Here is a 24041-nt window from a genome sequence, read left to right on the forward strand (position 1 = left end):
AGGCTACTAGAGAGCTGGCAAAACTAGATAATGGTAATAGGGCAAGTTAAGCAGTTACTACTGAGATCCAAACATTTTCCCTGAATTACTAAAAGCTTTGATTACCTTATAGAGCTCTACAAAAGTTCTGACTATCTTTGCCATTTTTCTCATTTATATGGAGGATAAAATTTGGGGGGATTCTTTTTCATTTTCCCTGACATTATTCTAACCAAGTTCTAAAGGGAAAAGAGAGTGAGCAGTTTGAAGAAGCATTGGAGTTCTTCACTCTCAGGTGGAGTGGTTTCAAGTGATGGCAAGGTCCAGGGTTAGGCCATGGAAATGGACAGCTGGAATAGAGAGCAACGGGAGTGAGGGGCATTGCAAGGCCAGGTTGATGAGGGGGTGTCCACATGGATGCTAAAATCCTCCAGATGGTGATACTACCTAGTGGGAAAGGAGACTGAACCAGGGATCCAAGTTACTGACTATGAAGCAGTGATTGACTGGTGGACGGTGGCTAGTGTCAGTATTGGGAAATGAAGGATATTATATGCACAGTCAGTACGGAAAACAATGATAGAGATATTTTGAAGACTGAAGATGACAAGGAATTTTAAAAAGAATTATAATTATAATAAATATAATTTCCATTATACCAACAGAGTTGTTATCAATATAATTAATAATGGCTTACTGTTAGTAGAAAACTTCCATAACCAACAAACATTTTTTACTTCATGTATCAGGAGGTAAAGGTATGAACCATACCCTTTATAGCTGCATCTTCCTGTGGCTTCACCTCTCATTTCATTTTTTGAGGGAGTTTTCTTTATTTGAGTTTATATAACCTCTTTTATCTCTAGCTTTACATGATATAAGAGCACCAGGACCAGGACAGTGATTTGCATATCTTCAGACCAAGGTTGGTGAAGAATCCCAGTGTATTAGTTTACTTTGTGTTTTTATATCAAAATAACTGAAAAGCTGAGTCATTTATAAAGAGATTGATTTGATTTATGATTCTGGTGGCTAGAGGATCCCAACACCAAGGGTCCCTTGGCTGTGTCCCAACATGGCAGAGTAGTGGAAGGGAAGCAGTAACATCAGAAGGGTACATGTGCAAGTGGGTTGTTTATAATCTCCACTCCTACCAGCCCTGAACCTCACTGTGAGATAGCAGTAATCCATTCATGAGGTGGAGGCCACATGACCTAGTCACCTGCCCCTAGGCCCGACATCTTAAAGGTTCTTCTACCTCAAGATCAGCACACTAGGGACCAAGCTCCCATCATATGAATGGCTGGGGGACAAACACTATCCAATCATAGTACTCAGCCCCAAATTGTTTGTTTTTGGAAAGCCACTGCTTTCTGCAGGCTTGAGGATATGATATAACTATCTTGGTCTTACACATGTAACCATGTGTATTTTTTATGTAAAAAGAATATATATATATATATATATATATATATATATATATATATATATATATATATATATTTTTTTTTTTTTTTTTTAGGCAAGTTCTTACTATGTTCCCCAGACTGGCCTCAAACTCCTGGACTCAAATGATCCTCCCATCCCATCCCAGTCTCTCAAGTAGCTAGGGCACAGGTGTGTACCACCACACCCAGCATTATGCAGAATTCTTTTAATCGCTCTTTTCACAATTTATTATAGCAGTAATCATGAGTTACTGCCCACAACAACACTAATGTGCAAAAAGCATTAGACACTGAAATGTCTTAACTGGGCCATTGCCAACTTGTGTCTGAATACAAACCAGAGCATCAAGATTTGGGGCTGGAAAACACTCTCAATATAATTGCTTAATGCTGCCATTACTCTGTCAGCAACCATGACTGTGAAAAGCACTTCAGGGTCAGCTCTTAAGACTATAAAAGTGAGACCCAGGGGAGCCGGATTAGATTCAGTTGCTTTTTCTTTAATCTTCCAACTGCACATTCACAGAAGACTTAGAAATAAACAAGTTGAGGAAATTGAAGCAGGAAAACCCTGCCTTCCCATTAAGCTATGAGGACTCCCTCTCTTGCCCACCACTTTCAGTGAACCTCTGGAAAGCGTGGTCTATAATGTCCCTTGGCAGCTTGCAATACACAGCAGCAGCCTTCTGCCCATCACTCCAAAAAGAACAAAGATGGACTGTGATAGACTCCTGGTCTTCCCCATTCTCTACCTGTTGGCTAGTTTTTGTTGTTGTTCTAATTAGTTTAACAGTGTTGAGTGGATAGATCTTCATTCTTAAAACTTTCTCCTCTTCTGGGATATATTTTTTTCCTATTTTTTTTTCTTCTACAATTCTGATTCCACCTCTTCCTTCCCTGGCTCCTCTTTGTCCACCAGCTCTTTGCCATTTACTGCAAATCCATCCTAGGTTTCATATTTTTTTCTCTTCTCCCTTGGTGACTTCAAGCAGCTTCCACCTAGTAGCATAACAACCTAATCTATAGCTCAAGCTCCCAATGTGAGCTCCATTTTTCTAGCTCTGACTACTGGATACCCAATATTTAGCAAACTGATATTTAACTAATATCTCAATGATACCGGTCTTAGAGATCAGGAAGGCTCCTTGCTCCCTGGGTGTTCCCCAAGAAACGCAAAGGCAAGTGTAGAAAGCAAGTTTTATTTAAGAAAGGAACAGAGACAGACTTCTTTGAAGAGAAGTGGGGCTCAGAGCTGGGTGCCACCAGGAGTGGGTATGTCTTGCTCTTTTACAGAACCTTGATATCTCTCTCTCTCTCTTTTTTTTTTTTCATGTAAGTGCCTAAGGGCAGGAAGGTGGGGGGGGGGTAATTGCTTGTTGGAGAATTCAGATCCCTTCCCCATCCCTGGGAGGAGTGGAAGTGTTATCCTGGAGATTAGCTGTTAGCAACCCAGTGATAACCAGCCAACATCCTCTCTCCACCCCCATCATTATCTACACTGATTGCCAGGCCTTCAGGCCCCTGCCCCAGTTTGTTGAGGAATGTGACATTTCCTGTGCCTTCAGGCCAGGTAGGGCTATAGAAAGATTGCTTTTTGGCAAAGAAAGCATGTGGGAAGTCAGTATAGTGGGCTCATTTTATAGAATTCTTTTTTTTTTTTTAGTTGTTGATGGAACTTTATTTTATTCATTTATTTATATGCAGTGCTAAGAATGGAACTCAGTGCCTCACACATGTGAGGCAAGTGCCCTACCACTGAGTGATGATCCCAGCCCTAAAATTATTCTCTGAATCCGTGTTCCCACCATCCTCATCTATTTGTCCTCTTATATCACCATGCCTCAAACTGTACAAACTGTTTCCTCAAGACTTGCTTTTCTTTTCTTGTTCCAGTCTGGAAATGCTGAGTCCCTATTAACCCCTCCCACCCCTGCTGCCATCTCCATGTTTAATTCATCTTATATTTGACATAACTATTCCTTCATGTCTCTCCTCTTCATTACCCTGCCTTCCTAGCTCTCTTCCTCACTGAAGGCACCTCCTCTCCTTTCCAATCCACATGGCTGCCAGCATTCCCTTTACAATACACAGATCTGATCAAGGTCAGGCCTTACAGTTCCCAAAGCTTGAGTGATTGTACGTCCTCCTGGTCTGGAACAGGGCTATCTTCTTCTGTGTGTGCCGTCATTCTACCCGGTAAGCCTGCCTATTTACTCTTGAAGGGGGCGCATTAGGGTGATGAATTATGTGGTCATCCTACCATGGCTAATGGGATAAAATCCAAAGCCTGGCTTGGCTTAAAATCTGGCCTCAAGCTAACTTTCTAGCTCCATCTGCCCACCTGTCATTTCTAACATGCCAAGCTATTCCCAACCCCTGTCCCTGTCCATGCCATTCTCTTCCCAATTTCCCACTTGTCAACTCCTTACTTTTCACCCCTGAGCCAAACTAGGACCTCTTCTGTGAAATAGCTTATCATGTCTGCTCCCCTCCACATCTGTCCAGAAGTCACCCCTTCCCAGTGATCCTGTAGCAATTTGTCCAAACCTCTGTTGAATCTGGCACAACTCCTGGCATGTCCTCAAAGCATTTGGAAAGAGAAGCTTTAAAGAAGTAGGGAGCCAAGTGTATTTCAGCTGGCTCTGATTAGAATTAAGAGCTTTTATCTTCCATATGGGACTTGCTTGAGAAAATCCAACATGTCAGAGCCAAGTCTATTTCTTCTTCATCTGTAGAGTAATAAGGAGAATAATTGCTGCTGCCAAAACCTACCCGTGTGAACTCAATAGGGTAATAAAAACAAGCCATGCTGTTGAAGAGTAACGTGTTGAAATTGAGTGAGAGGAGTCTTCCATTCCCTGTCATCCATCTCCACAGTCCACGGCCTGTGGCGGGCAGGAGCAGGAAAAGATTCTGAGATCTGGCAGATGGTTAAACACAGCTGTTGCTTCCTCTTCCCTCCCTCCTTCCTCTCTTATGTGCCACCAACAGCACTCAAGTACAGGCACCATTTCTGGGGACAAACAAACAATTGCCATATAGTATAATGAGTACTCAGTGAAATATTATCTCAGGGGCCAGGGGAGCCCAGAGGAAGGCTGGACATTCAATCTGCCTGAAGGCGTCAAGGCAGATTGTTTGGAGGATACCATGTTAAGTGTCAGGCTCAAAGACAAAGAGAAGCTCTGGGATTTGTAGAGGGGAACAGTGAGCTAGCATGGGTGAAGGGAGAGTTCCATGCTGACAAGTGGGGCTTATGGAATTTTCAGCTGTAGCTGGGTACAAGAGGCACATGTCTGTAATCCCAGTGCCTCGGGAGGCTGAGGCAGGAGAATTAAGAGTTCAAAGCCAAGCCTCAGCAAATTAGCAAGGCCCTAAGCAACTCAGCAAAACCCTGTCTTAAAATGAAACATGAAAAGGGCTAGGAATGTGGCTCAGTGGTTAAGCACCTTGGGTTCAATCCCCAGTAACAAGTGGGGAAAAAAAAGAATTTTTAGCCATAATGGGTTATAGAGATCATTTAATGAATCTCATAATTTTCTATTTTTTTTCAAACAAGGTTTACGTTGACCAAATAGCATGCACTTTGATATTTTGTTGTCTTTCAGAACTATTATCTTGGGGTAGGGATGCAGTTTCATGGTAGAGCGCCTGCCTATCATGCTTGAGGCCTTATGTTAGATCCCTAGCACCACAAAAAACAAACAAAAACTATTCTCTGTCATGAGAGAAAAATATACTAGTCATAACCTTGACCTTATCTCTTCAATTCTTCCTTGAGGAAACTACCCAGAATAACATAAAGAAAGTTTATGGCATAAAGTTTATAGCATAAAGAAAGTTTCACATTTAGTGTGAAGGATTGGTGTTAGAGATAAAGGAGACCTGTGTGGCTCTAGTTGTTGGATTTTTCAGGACTTGCTTACCCTAGAAGTCCTGCTCATCTTTGTGGAAAGTTATCACACAGCCCTGGAGAGAGGTTGAGATAGTGGATTAATAAATGAGGTATTCAGGTATTTTATAGTCTCATTAAAATATCCTGGATAGGGCTGGGGATGTGGCTCAAGAGGTAGCATGCTTGCCTGGCATGCACAGGGCACTGGGTTCGATCCTCAGCACCACATAAAAATAAAATAAAGATGTTGTGTCCACCAAAAACCAAAAAAATATATTTAAAAAATATCCTGGATATATCATTACTTCTGAGTAAGAATTCTCAAAATTTTTTTCCCCTTAGGAAGGTGGCAGAGCCACTGGAGAGGAAAGGTCCCCATTAGAATGATCTGGGGCTGTTGCCTGGTATCTCTGATGAGCCATTCTGAAACATTCTGTCACTTTAAGAGCCTAAATTCCAGCTGACAACAAGCTTCCTTAAGATTTTGATTGATGGGTGTGTCCTATCACTCCAGAGTGGGGGGCAACCAGGAAAAATAAAGGTGAGAAATATTCCTTTCTTGAGTAATGGTGTCACAATTCAATACAAATTCAAAAGTTCAGGAACCAATCAATATCAGGGTGCCAATTTTTTTTGTTTCAAATTAAAAAAAAATAAAATGGGGGGAAAAATAAACAAAAACGCTAATCTTTCTCCCAAATTGATTGCCATCTAGAACTATCATAAGAGTAGGAAGGATATACTCTTAAAGATAATCTTGTACCTTGAATACATCTAACTTTTTATATATAACTAAGCAGCTACCACACTGTCCTGATTTGTCTTATTTCACCAGGAACACTTACTTCCTTACAGACTGTAGACCAGTGTCTGGAATTGCTGCTCTAATAGATATAAACCTGTTCCTGAGGTTCACCCTTCAAAGGAGGAAATTTAGATTCTTTATGCTATGCCTTGCATGGAAGATAATTATTTTAAGTCATAAAAAATCCATTAAGTAGTCTAGAAAATTATACACAAACCATTAACTAGATTACACTAAATATGAAAAACAAAGCAGTTTCTATTATTTGGTTTATCAAACCATCACCATTTGGCTGTGGATTCTAATGCTATGCATTGAAGGCCATAGACACTTGCTTCTTTTTTTTCCCTCTGCAGGATGACTGGGTTTAAAAAAATACTATAGAAGTTAGCCTGGCTTTCTAAGAAACTCTTTTTAAGAGTCATTAGGCAAATTGTATTTTCTGATTAGAAACTCTTGTTTCTTTGAAGCCCGTGGATGTCAAGCTAAGTCAATATTCTGCATGGTGGGGCTTTTTATTTTTATTTTTTGAGCTGGAGTCTGGCTATGTTGCCCAGACTGGTGGTGAACTCCTGTGTTCAAGCGATCCTCCTGCTTCAGCCTTCCTAGGAGCTGAGATGACAGGTGCATGGCACCACATTCAGCTTTCTTTTTATATTTTCATATTGTACATTCTAAGTTTCTTTGTGAGCTCCAAAAGAAACTCTTCTGCTGCTGAAACTCATGAGCTATTATCAACAAATAAATTTATGGTGACATTTAATTCAGTATAAAAAGCATGCTGTATTAAAATGAAATCCTAATTGTAGCTGTCATTCTCCTAATCAACAGTGGTCTTGACAGGACTTTTCACTTCTTTAGTCAGTAATTGATAGTAATTGATATGGGAGGGTCGAAGAAAACAGAGAAAGATCTGTTAGTACTATGCCACCAGTTAAAAGATGTACCAGAGAATATTTTATTGAAATATTATTTTTAATGGAAGAAATAAATCCTAGATCTCTTCTAATGCCTCCCTAGTATTTCACTGAATCACAACTTCAATTTATTACAAACTCTGAACCGTCACCAATCATCATTCCCAAACCCTTGGATTTGTTCTTTGCACAAGTCATGTCTGGAGCTGCTTTCTTAACGTTATTTATCTTACTCTTTTATACTTGCCTCGCAGAAACAACTGAATTCTGGAAATATTTGTGCCTCTCTCATACAATTTTAACAGTCAAAACTGAATCAGTGATGCCTCTTAGAACTTTTTTGTTTTTGCCCTTTTCCTGCTAAATCTGTGTGTTTTAGTGTAGCACATTTTATTTTCCCATCTGTATGATTTGCTTGAAGCTTTTGATATTTACAGATCATGAAAAAAATGTTCTACTGTATGAAAGTAAAACCACATTTCCTTGTAAAACCTGATTCTTTCATAATGTTTAGGTTTGTTTGTTTCAATGAGGAGGTTGTAGGAGTATTTTTGGCATTAGTATTCTCAAGAATTTAGTATTTGTTCATCTGCACAGTGTGCTTATGAGAATGATATGAAAATGGATCTGCAATCATTTGATCAATACTGGACTGCCACTCTTCAGCCCTTTATTCATACTGGAACTGTTACTGTTCAGCCCTTCATCACATTTTAAAATTGTGATAAAATATGTATAACATAATATTTGCCATTTTAACCAGTTTTAATTGTTCCATTCAGTGGCATTAAGTGCATTCACATTGCTGTGTAACCCCTCATCAGTATTTTTAATCTGGTTGCTACTACAATAGCCTTCAAAATATACTCTTCTTCTAATTTTGCCCCGGTTAAGTAAGAAAATAAAAACCTTCTCTCTCTTGATTTATTTTCACCTATGCATGGAAAAAAATTGAAGGGGCCTTGTTTGTCATTTCTTCTGTGCTTTGGGCTTCAGAGTTGCTGAAAATCAAATGCAGACAAAGTTCTCAGGGCAAAGAAGGCAAGATCCTGCTGCACAGGTCCCATCCTTGGACATAGGTTATTCCTTGCTTAGGACATCACTGAGAACACGATAGAAAACATAATGGCATTAAACAGGTCTTGCCACCAGAAGCACAAAGAGGCTTTTAGAAGTGAAATCTTTAGCTTTTGTATGCAGAACATCAAAAAAAAAAAACACTAAGAGGCAAAACTTTTAAACAGCCCAATATAGTGAAGCCCTGACTGCTTCACCCCAACCAGGAAAGGGGCACCGAGTCCTGAGCCCTCTTGCGGGGTAATAGGTGAAGCAAGATCCAGGAGTCCACTGATGCAAACTATTTCCTTTGGAGCCCTTGGCAGTGCAGTTTTGTATCACTAGATGTCAGTGTGGACTTTCCCAACTGCCACCTTTTTGCCTTAGCAGGAGGAGATGTAGAAGACATCACCCTTCCAGAAGTCCTGGCCAACATAGGGCTATTTTTAGAACAGTAATTTCACCAAATATTTTGTCTACTTACATCTTTCGACTTTCCAGAGTATTTAAAAGCACAGACAGAACACCTGAACCAAAGTTGTTCTTTTTTAACACTGTGACCTTCTTATCTCAATGCTTGCATTTGGAAGGATCTTGCAAGGATGTTCCCAGGCAGGTGATGGAAAGTTCCACTTAGTACCTTAAATGCCATATACCTGTAGGCCCCACTTGAGGAAATCCTGGCATCCCACGCAACCCTGCATCACAGTGGGAGCAGGAAGCTGAAACAAAATATATATGAATAACCAAATAAGGATTTAGTGGCTCTGTTTACTGATTTATTTTTATTTATTTATTTCACACTGGGGGTTTTTACCCAGGGGTGCTTAACCACCCAGCCACATCCCCAGCCCTCAGTTTTTTTTTTTTTAATTTTTAAGACAAGGTCTCACTGATTTTCTTAGGCCTTGCTAAATTGCTGAGGCTAGTCTTACACTTGCCATCCTCCTGCCCCAAGCCTCTTTTGAGTAGCTAGATTATAGGCATGCAGCACTGCATCGACTGATTTTTTTTTGTTTTGTTTTTTAAGAGTTTTAATCTGGGGATTTCTGAAATCATAAAGACTAGTCATTAGTTTCCTGTTGCTGATGTAACATTATCATGAACTTATTAGTGCCTTAAAACAACAGAAATGCATCTTTTGGTTCTTGAGGTTAGAAGTCCCAAATGGGGTTCACTGGGCTAAAATTGAGAAGTTGGCAGGGCTGTGTCCACCTGGAGGCACTTGAAGAGAATCCATTTCCTTGCCTTTTGTAGCTTCTAGAGGCCACCTGCATTCCTTGGCTCATGGCCCCTTTAGTCTTCGAAACCAACAATGGTGGATTGAATCTTTCTTTGTATCACTCTGACCTTGCCACTCCTAACACCCCCCCCCCCAATTTTACTTATGAAGAACCTTGTACTTTTGTAATTACATTGGACAAGGATAATATCCCTATCTCAAGATCCTTAATTTATTTATACTGCAAAGTCCTTCCTGCCATATAAGGCAACATATTCATAGATTCCAGCGATGAGGACATGAACATCTTGGGGTGGGCATTTTTCTAGCACATCAATATTTTAAAAATAACATATGATGCAATTTTTCAGGTGATGAACTTTTTAATAGGCTGACTCAGTGCCATAGACAACTGCTGTTTATATAGTAGACTGTGTTGGAAAATAACAAGGCCTAAATTTCCTTTGCTTATGGAATGTTAAAAATGAAGAAAATTAAATTTGCCACACCCAATATTACTATTTGGTTACCTTCCAACTTGACTGAGCACTAATTCCACTGCTGCCTTGTGACCCTTATTTTGAGGATATCTGTCCTAGGATTATCACTGTGTAGGCACAGGGAAAGCACATGCAGAGAGCAGGACCCATGATTCCTGCATGGAGAAGCACTGAATTCAATGAAATTTAGTGCTCAAAAAGATAGGCCCAGCAGCCTATGTGGATCCCCAGGCGGGGCCAGCAGAACTTAACCCCAAAACCTACAGGCTAGTTTCCTTCCATTTACATAAGGCTCAACTCAACTTCCCCCTTCTCAATTGTGCTCAATCTCTTCATATCCCTCCCTAGTGCCAGTACCACCCTAGCCTCTTCCTTCTTGGTCATGTGGCAGTATCTAAGGCCTGCCAAGTCTGTCTCTCAAGGGCTTAACTGCCCTACAGCTGCTCTAATCCAGTTTTCTTTCCTTCCTCCCTGGATGACTACATCAACCTCCTAACAAGTCTTTCCCTTCACTGTGCTTTTTTCTTTTCCCATCAATCCAATCCCCAAAATACTGCCTGAGCTCTCCTTCCAAACCATAAATATAGTCATGTTACTGCTCTGTTACTACCCATTTGCCTTTTGGATCCATTCCAGTCTGTAGCCAGCACAGTGAGCTGGTTAGACAAGGCCCCAACCTACTTTTCCAGCCAGTTGCCTCACCTCCTACTCTTTTATTCCAGCTAGCATGAACTGCTTGCAATTCTTCAGATGCTCTTCCTTTTTCTAGGTTCCCTCAGCTGGGAATGCCTACTGTCAGTCAACTCCCTCTCAAAATGGCTCAGTGTTACTTCCAGGATCATCTTTGTCCTTCACCCAACCCCCATTGCTTTGCGTGGCTCCAATATGCATTTAGCATGCTGCACTCTAAATCACTTCTTTATCTATGCTTAGGCCCCCTCACTAGAAGCGAAAGGTAAAAGGCAGGGACCTCACTTGGTTTAACTCTGCAACACCAGTGCCAAGCACATTAGAGATGCACAGGCTATTTGTTTAAGGAATGAAGACATCTCCAGTATGGGTCCTAATGTATCCTGATGTTTCCATACACCAGGGATGACCGAGCTCAGGGCTATGTTCCAAACCCTATCCAGTTTAGACAGTTAATCCCTGAGGTTCAGCCAGAGCCCCAGCTAGCTTCTGGGAAATAGAAGTTGGGTAAGTTAACCAGTGCACTATTTTCTTTCTTGTTCCTGGGAAAAAATTAATCCTGCATTTATGACCTTACCGGTTCCCACCTGGCTTACCTTGGTGGCTGAGACCATTCAGTAGTCACTCAAAGGAAATCAGTCACCTAAGGTATAGATGGCCCTGGTTGAAATATATAGGAGACAAACAACTTGACACACAAATTTAATGTGAGAATGGCAGTTGGCTAAGTCAATAGTAAATCATGGCATGAATTCATCACTGCTGCCTGCCCCTTGTGATCTATAGTAGTTAAAGACTTCTGCCTGCAAATTGTCTTAGAGCTCTCTAGAAGGAGACACTACGGCGAGTTAAAAATAAAGCAGAAACAGAGTTCCTGTATTTGGGAGGCTTATGCAATCTAGGCCTAAAATATGGGGCTTGCCTTTATTGAAGCTTTTGGCTACCCTTGAGGGAGAAGGTGGTAAGGGAAAATGTCCTCTAATTCTTTAATCATTCATGTATAACCATAGTGGGTTAAGCAAGAGACAGGAGGCTGGGAAAGAGTGCATATGCACTGGAGGAGGGACCACATGCATTATGTAGCAGGGAGCTATTTTTTCTCCATGCTAGTTTTCACTTCTGTAGGCTGGGAAAATCCCCTTGGTATTGACCCATGACACATCTTTCCACTAAACTATATGTCTTATCAACAGCATGCCCCAATAAAGGACTGGGATTCTTTTTACAACACCATGTTATTTATGGAATTTAAGAGAATTTCTTTAAAAAGCAGGAAAAACATCACGGATTGTGGTTGTTTTGTATTATGAGTTTTAAAATAAGGGCTTTTAAAGATTTTTTTAAAATTACTAGCTAAACTGAATGAATTGAGAATGAAAGATAATATAAATATTTAATCTCTTATTAATACTCCAACTATTTTGATAAAGAATAATTAAGGTTTTTTTTTTCTTATTTTGACAATACTCTGGTTTGAACCCAGAAGCCCTCTATCATTAAGCTATATCCCCAACCCTCTTTATTGCTTGAGACGGGGTTTCACCAAGTTGCCTAGCCTGGCCTCAAACTTGATATCTTACTGCCTCAGTTTCCCAAATAGCTGGGATTACAGGTGTGTACCACTGTGCCCCCAAAGAATTATTTTTTATGAACATCTGCTGATATTATGTCTCAGTTGCTGTTTGAAGGAAAATAATTCCAGAATCAACATTAAACATAAACAGGGCTTTGGTCATCAACTGATAAATATGAAACATTTCTGTGACACATTTAAACCTATTTTGGACACCAAAAATTCCTTAGTCAAAGTGTTAACTACCCCCATGGGGGGAAAAATAAGTTTAAAGTAAAAGCTTTAAATATTAAAATTTCAAATAGCTACTCTGGTCTCTTAATGACAATTTCTTTTCAAATTTCATCTCTATATATACATCTATCCATTCTGTAGGAGAAAAACAGAATTGTCATTATTATTATAATGTAAAGTGATGTACATTCTTATTAGTAAAAAACTACTATGCAAGTATTACCTGTAAGTCCTTAAGGGCCCCAATTTATGGCCCATGCATGTGCACACACATGCGCACATATGTGTGTGTATATATGTATATATACATATATATAAAAACACATACCCATTGGCATGCATATACTGGGACTTATTTTAGTATTTTTTATTTGTTCTTTTTAGATATACATGACAGTAGAGTTTGATTTTGCTATTTTGTGTAATTTATATGTATACATATGCATGTGTGTAGTATACATATATATATTACTAGGCATTGAACCCAGGGCCTTGCACATGCTAGGCAAGTGCTTCTACCGGTGAGCTACATCCTCAGCCCTCATAGTAAGTGTATTTTAAACTGTACAGTGTCACAACCTGCTCTGGGCATTATGCAAATTATTACACCCTGCTAGGATGACATTGTTTACCTATTAATACATTTATGAGTATTCTCAAATAGATACTGAATCTTTTGAGACTCACAACCACTCAGAGACTGGTATCAAGATCATGTGTGTTCTGTACAAGAAACAGGTTGAGCCAGGTTAAGTTGCTTGCCCCAAATCCCTTAGCCAGAACAGAACCAATGCCTAAATCCGGCTTCAACGCCCCTATTTCATGGTGTTTGCTTATAATCCTGTCATGATTGGTTCCTGTCCCTTGCATCTTATTAAACAACCAATGAAGGTACAGGGAAGGGAGGACAAAAGTTTGTTAAAAACATTATATAAGCTATTGATGTGCTCAGAAATAGTAAACAACAATGTGATTCCTAAGTACTCTAATTTTGGTTTTAGAATTTAAGATGTTTCTAATCACCATTAAAATCTTTTTATTTTTTATACTGGGGATTGGATCCAGGGGCACTAAGCTACATTCTCATCCCTTTTTTTTGTATTTTATTTAGAGAAAAGGTCTCAGTAAGTTGCTTAGGGACTTGCTAAGTCACTGAGGCTGGTTTTGAACTCTTGATACTCCTTCTTCAGCCTCCCAAGTTGTACTGTACCTGGTACCACTAAAATCTTGAACAATATTTTCTTTTTTATTTTATTCACATCTTTACTTACTTATTTTTAATGTGGGGCTGAGGATCAAACCCAGGACCTCATGCATGTGAAGCAAGTGCTTTACCACTGCTTTACCCAGCCCTTGAACAGTGTTTTTTAAAATATTTTTTAGTTGTAGTTGGACACAATACCTTTATTTTATTTATGTTTATGTGGTGTTGAGGATAGAACCCAGGGCCTCATACACCCTAGGCTAGAGCTCTACTGCTGAGCCACAACTCCAAACCATGAACAGTGTTTTTTGTAGATGGTATGAAGATAAATTTTTATGTTTACATGGCCCAGTTAAAAATATAATAGGAAAAAACCCTGTTTAAAGATAAGTTAATTATATATCTAGTCCTATTTTGATAGAGCAGATAGTGTATGAACATTTTTTTTTTTTTTTAAAAAGGGCAAAACCATGGCCATCTTTTAAAAACTATAATGAGTCAGGTGTGGTGGCTCCCACCTGTAATCCTAGCTACTCAGGAGGTTGAGTCAGGAGGATCACATGTTTGAGGCCATCCTGGGCAAATTAGCCAGACCCTGTATCAAAATTTAAAATACAAAGGAACTGGGGGTGTAGTTCAGTGGTACTGCACTCCTGGGTTCAATCTCCAGCACTGTAATAATAATAATAAAAAATTTGAATTAAAAGCTATACTGAGTAAAAAAGTGGAACAATGACAATTTTAGTGCAATTTTAATGCTACTGGCAGCAGGTCTGCTGCTTTGGGAGGTGTAGCCCCGGTCTAAGTGGTGCCACAGGTCTTCTGCCTTATGCAAATCTGCTGTCCCATACCTCAAAGATCTGATCTGACATAGCTTTAGAACAAGGGCAAGAAAAGAAAAATGAGCACAAAAGAGAAAAAGCGTCCAAGTAAAGAGGCTTACTTCATCTGAAATTCAAGCTAGGTAACAACACACTGTTCACTTAGGTTCAGTTATTATTTTTATTGATAAGCATACAACTAGCACACCTGTTTCAGTGGGGTCTCTGGCTAGTAATTTTGTCAAATGAAGTGCCTTAACAATATGTTCAAACTAATTTTAAACCTCAATAGCTTTAATCAAAATACCATCATTTGACCACGTGAAGAGGGAGAATATACAGTATATAAAAAAGTTTCAGGGCTTGGGATGTAGCTCAGTAGTAAAGCCTTTGCCTAGCAAGCATGAAGCCCCAAGTAAGACTCTCAGCACTGAGAAAAAAATGAAGCTTCGAATATTAGAAATTTTACAGAGTTAGGGCTCTGGTCTCCTTAAAGCATCACTGAGACATTGAAACAACAGTTCTGACTATGTATAGGAAAACATCATTAGACTAGTGCTTCTCCAAAGATGGCCCAGGATCTGATGGAAGTACCAGCATCAAAGCAGCCTGGTAAGAAGCAAATTCTCGAGGCTCAACCCTTAGCTACATAATGAGAATCAATGAGGATGGGGTCCAAAAGTCTGTTGAACAAAGTCTCCAGATGATTCTTTTGTGCACTAAAGTTTGCAAAGCACTGATTTAGACCATCATTTGTCAAATTGCAGATTACAATCCATTAGTGGGTTGAGCAATCAATTCAGGCAGTGACTAGCATTTTACAAAAGTGAAACAAAACAGAATAGAAAAGGTAGTGAATCCCAAGTAGCAGGAGTAGTATAGCATTTGTTTCATTTCTACATATATGTGTATATTCACGGGTACTTTAAATTTTTGAAGAACTGGTAGGGTATGATAAAGAAGCTACAAATTCTAAGTGAAGTTAGAACTGCTGGGTTGACTATAAAACATACTGTCATTTTTATGTGGATTAGTACTTGGAGAGAGAGCTAAGATGGTTGAAAAGCAAGGAAAGAGGGCCAAGGAAAAAACAGAGAAGGCCAAAGTTTTATACTCCAGAATCTTTATGGGAAAAATAAAAAGTTCCATCCAGAGAGGAGATAGGAGGTGAGCCCACCACATGGGAGATGTTAAGGAGAATAAGAACATGGTGAAATTCACGAGTGACCTTTCAAATCATTTTAGTAGGACTGGTGAAGATGGATATAGTCAGTCACTCATGCATTCATTTACTGAACATTTACTGTACTGTCATAGGTGCCGGGTACTGTGTTGTGTTGTGTTGTGTGTGTGTGTGTGTGTGTGTTGGGGCGGGGGTACAGACATCAATTTATCTAGCCACTGCTTAGCAACAAGACGTTTAACAATAACATGATTAATGATGTGAAGGAGTTATATAGCAATGAGTTGGAATATTGACGTATGTTTGTAAGGAGGGGATTGGGGTGAAGGGAAACATCTTTATGAAAAAGTAAAAATGATGAATACATCTTAACATAAAAAGCTTTGAGTAGCTTTGTTTATATGTGTGTAAATATATATATTTATGTATATACAAACATATCATATGCAATATATATACACACACCCACACATATTTCTTTTCTTTTCTTTTTTTTTTTTTAAAGATGAAGTCTCCATATGCTGCCCAAGATGGGCTCTAATTCCTGGCCATAAGTGGTATTCCCCTGCCTCAACCTCCCCAGTAGATGTTTAAAAATTTAATTTTTATACCCTTTGAAAAAGTGATGAAAATCACTACATAAATGACTTATTGCAAATATGAAAAGGAAAAAAAACAAGGATATTTATTTTTATAGTTTGCACAAAAATACCATTTGCTATTATTTTCACATACAGAACACCTCAAGCATTTTCAAAATGGGAGGGTAAGGAAAGGGCTGTCCTCTATTTAGACTACTCTGCATCAAGATATTATGTCATCACTAGGAATGCAATGAGAATGTTATTGAATTTCATTTGAGAGTAACTGTAGGATTTTAAAGCTGCAGGTGACCAGGGGATTTAAAACAAACATTCCAGGTAAGGATGCTAAAGTCCAAAAAGGTAAAATTACTTGCTCTCTATACATAATCTTTGTTTCATGCTGGGCCTAGGTACTAGTTCTCAAATTCGGTGCAGCTTCTTTTGTATCTCAATTTTCACCCTACCACTGAAGGTCAGGCTGGATTATCCATACTTCTTCCAATTTTGCGTTTCCTCCGGGTTAAGTCCTTCACAGATAAGTCAAATTCAGACCAGACTGGCTTTAGCCTTCTCAGTTCTTTCTTTTGTTTTCAATCTTCTCTTTTATCAGCAGCATTGTTGAGCTTCTGACTTTTAAATTTTTTAAAAAATTCAGAGTAACACCCCCCCCAAACCGAATGGACTCGGACACAAGACACAGCCATTCAACCAGCTAAAGGTGAAGGGGACACTATTCTCCAACGACCAAGGACCACGTGCGGGAGGAGGGACCGTCTTTTGATTGGCGCCCTGAGGGGATCCCTTCCTCCAATAGGGATGAGGCCCTCTGTAGAGGAGGGGGCGCGCCCTGGCCTGGAGGGCGGTGCCAATGACCCGTCCATCACGGAGTCCGAGGGTGGCAGCACCTACCACACCGCTGTACCTTGGCTAGGCGGAGCTGGGACGGGCAGGCCTTGGCACAGGAGGCGGGGCCAGGAAGGCGCGAGCCAATCCACTGGACGGTACGAGGGGCGGGGGCGGGGCCACCGCGCGCGACCCAAACACACGAGCTTGGCCGCAGCCCGAGGCCCCGCTGCTCCTCCGCCTTCCGGTGTGAGGCCCGGGAACCTCCTCCCCTCCCGGGCGCCCCCACCGCCGCGGCCCAGACGCCGTGCGGCCCCTCCTTCTCTGGGGGGGAACGAGGCGACGGTTGCCGGGAAGCGCGCGCCGCCCCTTCTCCCTCCTCCTTTCACGCGCCACCCGTTTTTCCTCTTTCTCGGTTAATAACAGCTGGGTAGCTGGGGGAGGAGGGAAGGTGGCCCCGGCGGAGTCTGGGCGGGCGCCTCCCACTCACCCGCGAGCCGCCGTGGGAGCTGGAGGATGGCGGCTGTAGCGGCGACCGCCCGGGAGGAGGCGGTGCCGGGGGCGCAGAGCGCGGTGGCAGAGAGCGGCAGCGGCCCGTCGTGGCGCACCAGAACCGAAACCAGCGGCCGCCGCACCGCCACCTGAGCCACCTCCTGCGCCGGATCCAGCGAGCGGCGCCCGCCGCCGCCGAACCAGGCCCTCCTCCCTCTCACCTCACCTCCTGCGCCCAGTCAGGTCGCCGGCCTCGCCCGCCGCCCCGAGGAGAAAAGCGCTCCGCGTGCCGACCGCCCCTCGGGGCGCCGGGCGGTGGCCCTGGACGTGCGGGGGCCCCAGTGGGCCGGCCGCGGCGCCTCGGCCCTGCCCTCTCGCTCCTCCGCTCGCTCCCGCCCTCCCGGCGCTCGGGGCCCTACGCGCGGGCCCGGCCCGGGGCAGGGCGGACATGGGCGCCAAGCAGAGCGGCCCGGCCGCCGCTAACGGCCGTACCCGTGCGTACTCAGGCTCGGATCTACCTTCCAGCAGCAGCGGAGGGGCCAATGGGACCGCGGGCAGCGGCGGCGGGGCTCGGGAGGCGGCCGCGGGCAGGTTTCCGGCTCAGGTGCCTAGTGCACATCAGCCCAGCGCTTCGGGCGGCGCAGCGGCGGCCTCGGCGGCCCCGGCAGCCCCGCGCAGCCGCTCCCTCGGCGGGGCCGTGGGGAGCGTGGCGTCGGGGGCCCGAGCCGCGCAGTCCTCCTTCAGCATCCCCAACAGCAGCAGCGGTCCGTACGGCTCGCAGGACTCGGTGCACAGCAGCCCCGAGGACGGCGGCGGCGGCGGCGGCAGGGACCGGCCGGCGGGCGGGGGCCCCGGCGGACCGCGCCTGGTGATCGGCTCCCTCCCAGCTCACCTCTCGCCGCACATGTTTGGAGGTACGGCCCCTTCCCCGCACTCGGCGCCCGGCCCTCCCGTCTGCCTTGCGCAGCTGCACGTGGGTCACGGCCGCCGGTTATTTTTACCCTTCTCCTTTTCTCCTTCAGCCTTGGCGCTCGGGGCTCGACCCCGGCCCGTCCTGCCCCCCGAGTTGCACTTAACCCCTGCGGTGCCGGGGCCGCTCAGACGCCTGGTTTCTATTTTTAAACCTCGTGAGGACTCTTTCCTGGGTGGTAGCGGCTCCTCTGTAGGGAAAGTTCCCTTCCCACCCACCCCTAGTGAGGAGAATGGAGCAAGTATTGTTTTAAAACAAGCTGACGAAACAGCCCTCGTGGTTGTGGCTTTTAATACCAGGAAGTCAGGCGGAGACCCTCTGCTAAATGTAGTTGTGTCTGGGGACCGAGTGGGGAGCAGCCAAAAGTCGAGGGCCTCAAATGGACGTTTGATTATTTGAAAAAGAAGGAAGTTATCATTTCCATTGGACCGACTTTTAAATAAAATCGGGGATCCTTAAGTCTCTAAATGGGCTCACCTAGCACATATACGTTAATTGGATGCATGTGTTGATTGAAAGTGTTTTTTTTTTTTTTTTAACCTCAGTGAATTGCTACTTTGCATAATGGTTAATGTCAGCCCTGCCTAATTTAGAAATTTAAACAATCCTAAACAGTTTCTTTAGGAGAGCGTTTAAAAATTATCACAACTTTGCCTACAAGGGGGCAGTAATTGGCTAGGTTCTTTTGAAGAGCAGTATTGACTATGGTTAAGGAAAAGTCACTTGTGGGGAAAAAAAAATTAGTAGGAAACTGCTTATGGAAGAAAGGGTGCGCTTCATCTGAGGAAAATGAATTCTGCCTCTTTGTTTTATGCTGAATCAAGACCACCTTTCCTCCCTCCTTTATGAAAAGAAAGAAACACATAGAAGATAAGTATTCCCATATAATTGCGTAATTTTCCTGATACAACTGAGCACAGAAGAACAGGGGAAACACTTTTCCCCTCCATTTTTATAGCCTCTTTACTCATGTGTTTATAAATGTAATTACTTTCAGTGGAAAGTTGGTAAAATAGAATATTCAGTAAGAACATATATCTGTTCTGGTTTTCTATCAGCATTCACACTAGAATAAGTTAAAAATAAAGATGTCGTGTTTAGTTTTCCCACCTTTTTAATACCGCTTTCCACTTTAATAAGGAGTGGGTAACTTTTTAATTATCTATTTATGATAATATTTGCTGTGTAAATGAAAATATCAGTTGTTTTCCTACAGTTGGGCCATCTTTAAAATCCTGTTTTTGATAAAAGGTTTTGTCAAATTAATTATTTACTTAATATATTGATTACTGCATTTTAAAGGGCTTATACTTTGACAAAAAGTATATCTCCATGGGTTTATTTTGTTTAATACCTCCATTTAGACCAGAGCAAACAGTTGACACCCATGCTTTTAATTCATAATAAATTAGCAAGTGAAAAAGATCTAGTTGCTGGAAGTTGGAGGTAAAGCATTTTTTTTAAGTCTAAATTTTAGGTTTATGTGCTTATGGTTCTAGTGCATTTGGGTTTGGAAGACAGGATAGTGTGAGGAACTTTGGGCAGTCTTTCCCAAATAGATCTCTGTAGAGAATTGAACACTCCTGTCTATCCAATGTGTGCAATGAATATAACGTTTTCTCTCGGACTGTATTCAGAATGATTCTGGTTATGTATCATTCTTGGGACTTTGAAGGAAACCATCAATTTTCTGTGTTTTACTGATTCACATGAGAAACCTCAGTTGAGAAAGGCTGGAAAAGTATCAGAAGATACCTGTTCTTAAATGAAAAGATCAGAACAGAGGGCTGTGACTTTAAATTCTGGAGACAGATGGAATAGATTTATGTGAAAACCCATTTTTTAGTGGCATTGTCTTAGTGAGATTTTTGTCTGTCAGTGCATGGAATGAGGAAAACAATAGATGCATGTTTCTTATTTTGAGACTTAGGGAGCTGAATGATGAACCTTATAATTTAAAAAATTCAACTTGATTACACTTTACATTGGCTTAATTTTTATATGTATTATGATATTAGCATGTCCTTTAACTTTGGGAATATGTAATGAACTCCATCTGAAAATTGAGAAAAAGAATATTTCTAAATTAATGAACAGTTCTTAACTGTTTTATAAAACTTATTTTAGTTGTATTATTCTCATAAGAAAAATATGAGGCTAATAGTCTTTCTCTTGTGGGTTATTATGTAATTTATAGAAAATGAGAAACTGTCACTTTTTTTTTTTAATCTTAGGAGTCTAGTAGCAAATCCATTTGTTAGTAGTTTTGTCATAATTGCCAAATTGAACAAGGAGGTTTTCTGTTTTTATGTTTTACTCTTTTTTAGACATATATTTTGGCTATATACTCTTATTTAATTATCTCTCTAGAGAACTGAAAAAGAGGTGCTTGATCCAGATATTTCAGTTTGTAGAAATTTCCTAGAAGTGAGTTCTTGGACATTAAACTATGATTAGAATCTGTATAGTTTTTAAAAAATGGAATAGTTTTTTCTTTTTGTTCGGACTGATGAGATTAATACTATTAAGATGAAGAGAAGCTATCTTGATTACTACTAATGTTGCCCATCCCTTTTGTTTTAAAACTGGCTTTTAAGGGCATAGTCTAATATTTAAAAACCTTAGTATGGTATCTCGGGATTTGTTCAACTTTATTTTGTGTCTACTTTTTTTCCCCACTAAGTCATGAATGTTTATAAAAACAATTAGCATGGGTGGTAAAATAGCCTTCATTAATGCAGTGAGGTTGGGAAGTTGAATGAGACTATAAAAATATAGCAGTTAGTGGAGGTTTTTTCCAGAGAAATTGTATGGAATTATGTCATGTATCTGAGACTGGAAGTGGGAATGTAAAGTGAATTAATTGAAGACAATCAATCAGGAGTACAGTGTTGCTTTTGACTGTCTAATTGTCTTGAGTTTGTAGTTTGCAATATTCTGTTTGGAATTCAGGTGCCTCCTGTTATTTATGAAGCCTGTTTCCTCATGTCAAAGTAGTATGGTTTTTCTCTTAAAACTACATATCTTAAGATCTGTATTTTTGAGAAGGTTTACTTCACCTGATTTTTAACATGGATATGAGGTTTTATGGTGTAGATTATCTCAAATTACTGAATTGTTCTCAGTCATCACTTCTTAGCAATATCAAGTGCCAAAATATTTGGATTTGGGATAGATGACATAGTTAATATGGTTTCTATTTCTGAAATTTATTTTAGTCAGTTGAAGCCATTTATAGGGAGTGGCAGAAGAGGAATGAATTGCCTCTTCCTAAGAAAAATGACACTTCTAACTGCTACCCCTGCCAGTCTTGAAAAGGAACTTTTGTGGTTAATGTTTCTCACTTATAATCTCATGTATTTTTAAATATGTTTCATGCTAAAGTGTGACCTCTGTCATAGAAATTTCTGCTTTGGGAATTTTTTGGAAGTACCTTGACCGCAAGGTAGAAGGTGAGCTGGAGGGAGGAGTGTTAATAGTTGCATGGACCCTATCTAATCTTAGAACTGCATGCTGTAAATACTAGATACTTAGATGCTTATTGGCTACTGTAGTTCTGGTCTCTAGCAAGTCCGCTGCTCTTCTCCAATTAATTGTTTTGCTTGGTAGCCAGTAAGTAGGTTTTTATTTCAATGTCCACTTTCATATTACTTATTCATCTTGAAAGGTAAATTACCTTAATGTTCTTCCATACACTGGATATACTTAAAATTGGGTTTATTAAAGGGTTAAAAGAGAAGTGTAGGAACTACATTATGTTGCAAAGTATTTTCTAAGATTTATCTTCTTACATAAATATTCCTAAGCACATTGTTTAATTAAAGTGTTTAATTTTGCATCATGTGTTCCATCATTATATGTTTAGAAATTGGAAAAAACATAGCCCTTTATCTGAACAAAGGGTTCAGAAATGTCTTACATTCCAATTGTATTTGTGTTCTATGATGTTTATTAACAGCTTCTTACAGATTTAGCTGCTTAAAGCAACACACGTTTATTTCTCTTTCTATGGGTCAAGGATCTAGGCATAGCATAGCTGAGTCCTCTGCAAGACTCCATTTGAAATGTTGGCTAGGATTGCGTTATCTAGAGATTCAGATGGGGAAGAATCTCTTCAGATGGCCTCCAATTGTTTGGCAGAATTGTCTTGTAGTTGGGTTCTTGGAAGCTTGCTTCTTCAAAGCCAGCAAAGTAGAGAGAGTAGGAAGATGGGCTAGTACTATATCTATGTCATCAGTATACCAGGCCTTTATTGCAGGTTTCATTGGTTAAAAGGGAACTATGAGTCTGGTTCACACTCAAGGGGTGGGGGTTTTGCAAAGGTTTAAACACCAGAAAGTAGGAATCCAAAGTAGTTTCTTTAAAGTGTGTGCCACACTGATTAATAGACTTAGGTAGTACAGTAAACATGTAACTGCCTTAACTTTTTAAAAAGCTCATTTTTAAAAAACTTTTAAAAAAGTTATAATAATGCATATAGTAAGTACAATATTAGTAAACGTGAATGAGCCTCTTTTAGGGGCTGGGAATTTTAGGTTTCATGGGTATAAACATGAAAGGCTTCTTCCTGCTCTTGCTCAATGTTCCCTTGGGTTTTAGAGGACCTTTTTGATTATACAATGTTATAAGTTCTGTAATAGGACTTTTAACAAAACATTTAGTGAAGGATCTCTAGCCAGGGTAGTCAAAGAATGCTTCACAGAGAAAGGTAACATTTCAACTGTTTGAAGGATTTAAAAATTTTATGGAGGAGAGGGACTATGGACTAAAGAAAAAATCCACGAAAAGACTGGGACTTTGATAGGGTATACTGAAAAGTTGACCATATCTGGACTGTTGGGTGTGTGGAGGAATGATGAACACATGAATCTAGAGAATAGAAATTTGGGCTGATCATTGAAAAATTCTACAGTGGTCCATTTATTTTATTTAATCAAGTTTGAAAGCAAGGTAGTATAATTAGGCCAGGGGGTACCATTGTAGGATAATACATGTACATGGATAATAATCTTCTGTAGTGGTGGAGTGTTAGTTTTTGAACTGTACACAACCCTGTCCAGATTGTTTTTTAGGCAGAGAATGTGGTAGCAGGAAAGTAAGCTAGAAAATTTGGAATGTAATTGGTGGGCTAGGCACCTTAGTGCATACCTGTAATTCTAGCTACTTGGGAAGCTAAGAGAGGAGGATTACAAGTTTGAGGCCAGCATGTGCAATTTAGGCAGACCCTGTCTGAAAATAAATAAAAAGGCCTGGGGATATAACTCAATGGTCGAGCCATTGGATTCAATCCCTAGTACCGCAAAATAAAGGAAAAAAAGAAAATTTGTGGATGATGCCTAAGTTGAAATTATTGTCAAGGGAGGAGAAAAATTGGATTTGTTCTAGATTTATAAGGTAGAAATGATAGAATTGAGAATCTAGGTGCATAGTGACACCTTTAAGCAATATTAAAGATGGGAAGAACAGGTTTTCAGAAGTAATGAGTTCCTCTAGGTGTGTTAAATTTGGGTGGCTATCGGATTTCCATCTGGATAGAAGCATCCTTTTAGAAGTTGAAAATGATTCTTTAACTTGGGACTTTACAAAAAAATTGAGAAATCATCAATTTGAGGATTATAAGTGGAT

General features: G+C 40.8%; 1 protein-coding gene and 1 long non-coding RNA gene across 6 annotated transcripts in view; one reads left to right on the forward strand and one right to left on the reverse strand.

Moving 5' to 3' along the window:
* Positions 1-18424, reverse strand: part of LOC113191736 (uncharacterized) — a 34152-nt gene extending 15728 nt beyond the window's left edge. For 2 of the 3 annotated variants that reach the window (XR_013343337.1, XR_003301930.2), the window contains exon 1: positions 18339-18424. This is a non-coding gene — a long non-coding RNA (uncharacterized LOC113191736). Of the gene's footprint in view, positions 1-17672; positions 17760-18338 lie in introns of those variants that run through there. The other variant, XR_013343336.1, reaches the window with a different exon arrangement.
* The window catches only part of Znrf2 (zinc and ring finger 2), a 99429-nt gene continuing 93199 nt past the window's right edge, over positions 17812-24041 (forward strand). For all 3 annotated transcript variants that reach the window (XM_026401569.2, XM_077795990.1, XM_026401570.2), the window contains exon 1: positions 17812-18360. In XM_026401569.2, coding sequence (XP_026257354.2) covers positions 17895-18360 — 466 coding nt within the window. In that variant the 5' untranslated portion in view covers positions 17812-17894. The remainder of the gene's footprint in view (positions 18361-24041) is intronic.

Source organism: Urocitellus parryii, chromosome 3, assembly GCF_045843805.1.
Source record: "Urocitellus parryii isolate mUroPar1 chromosome 3, mUroPar1.hap1, whole genome shotgun sequence".
Lineage (NCBI taxonomy): Eukaryota > Metazoa > Chordata > Mammalia > Rodentia > Sciuridae > Urocitellus > Urocitellus parryii.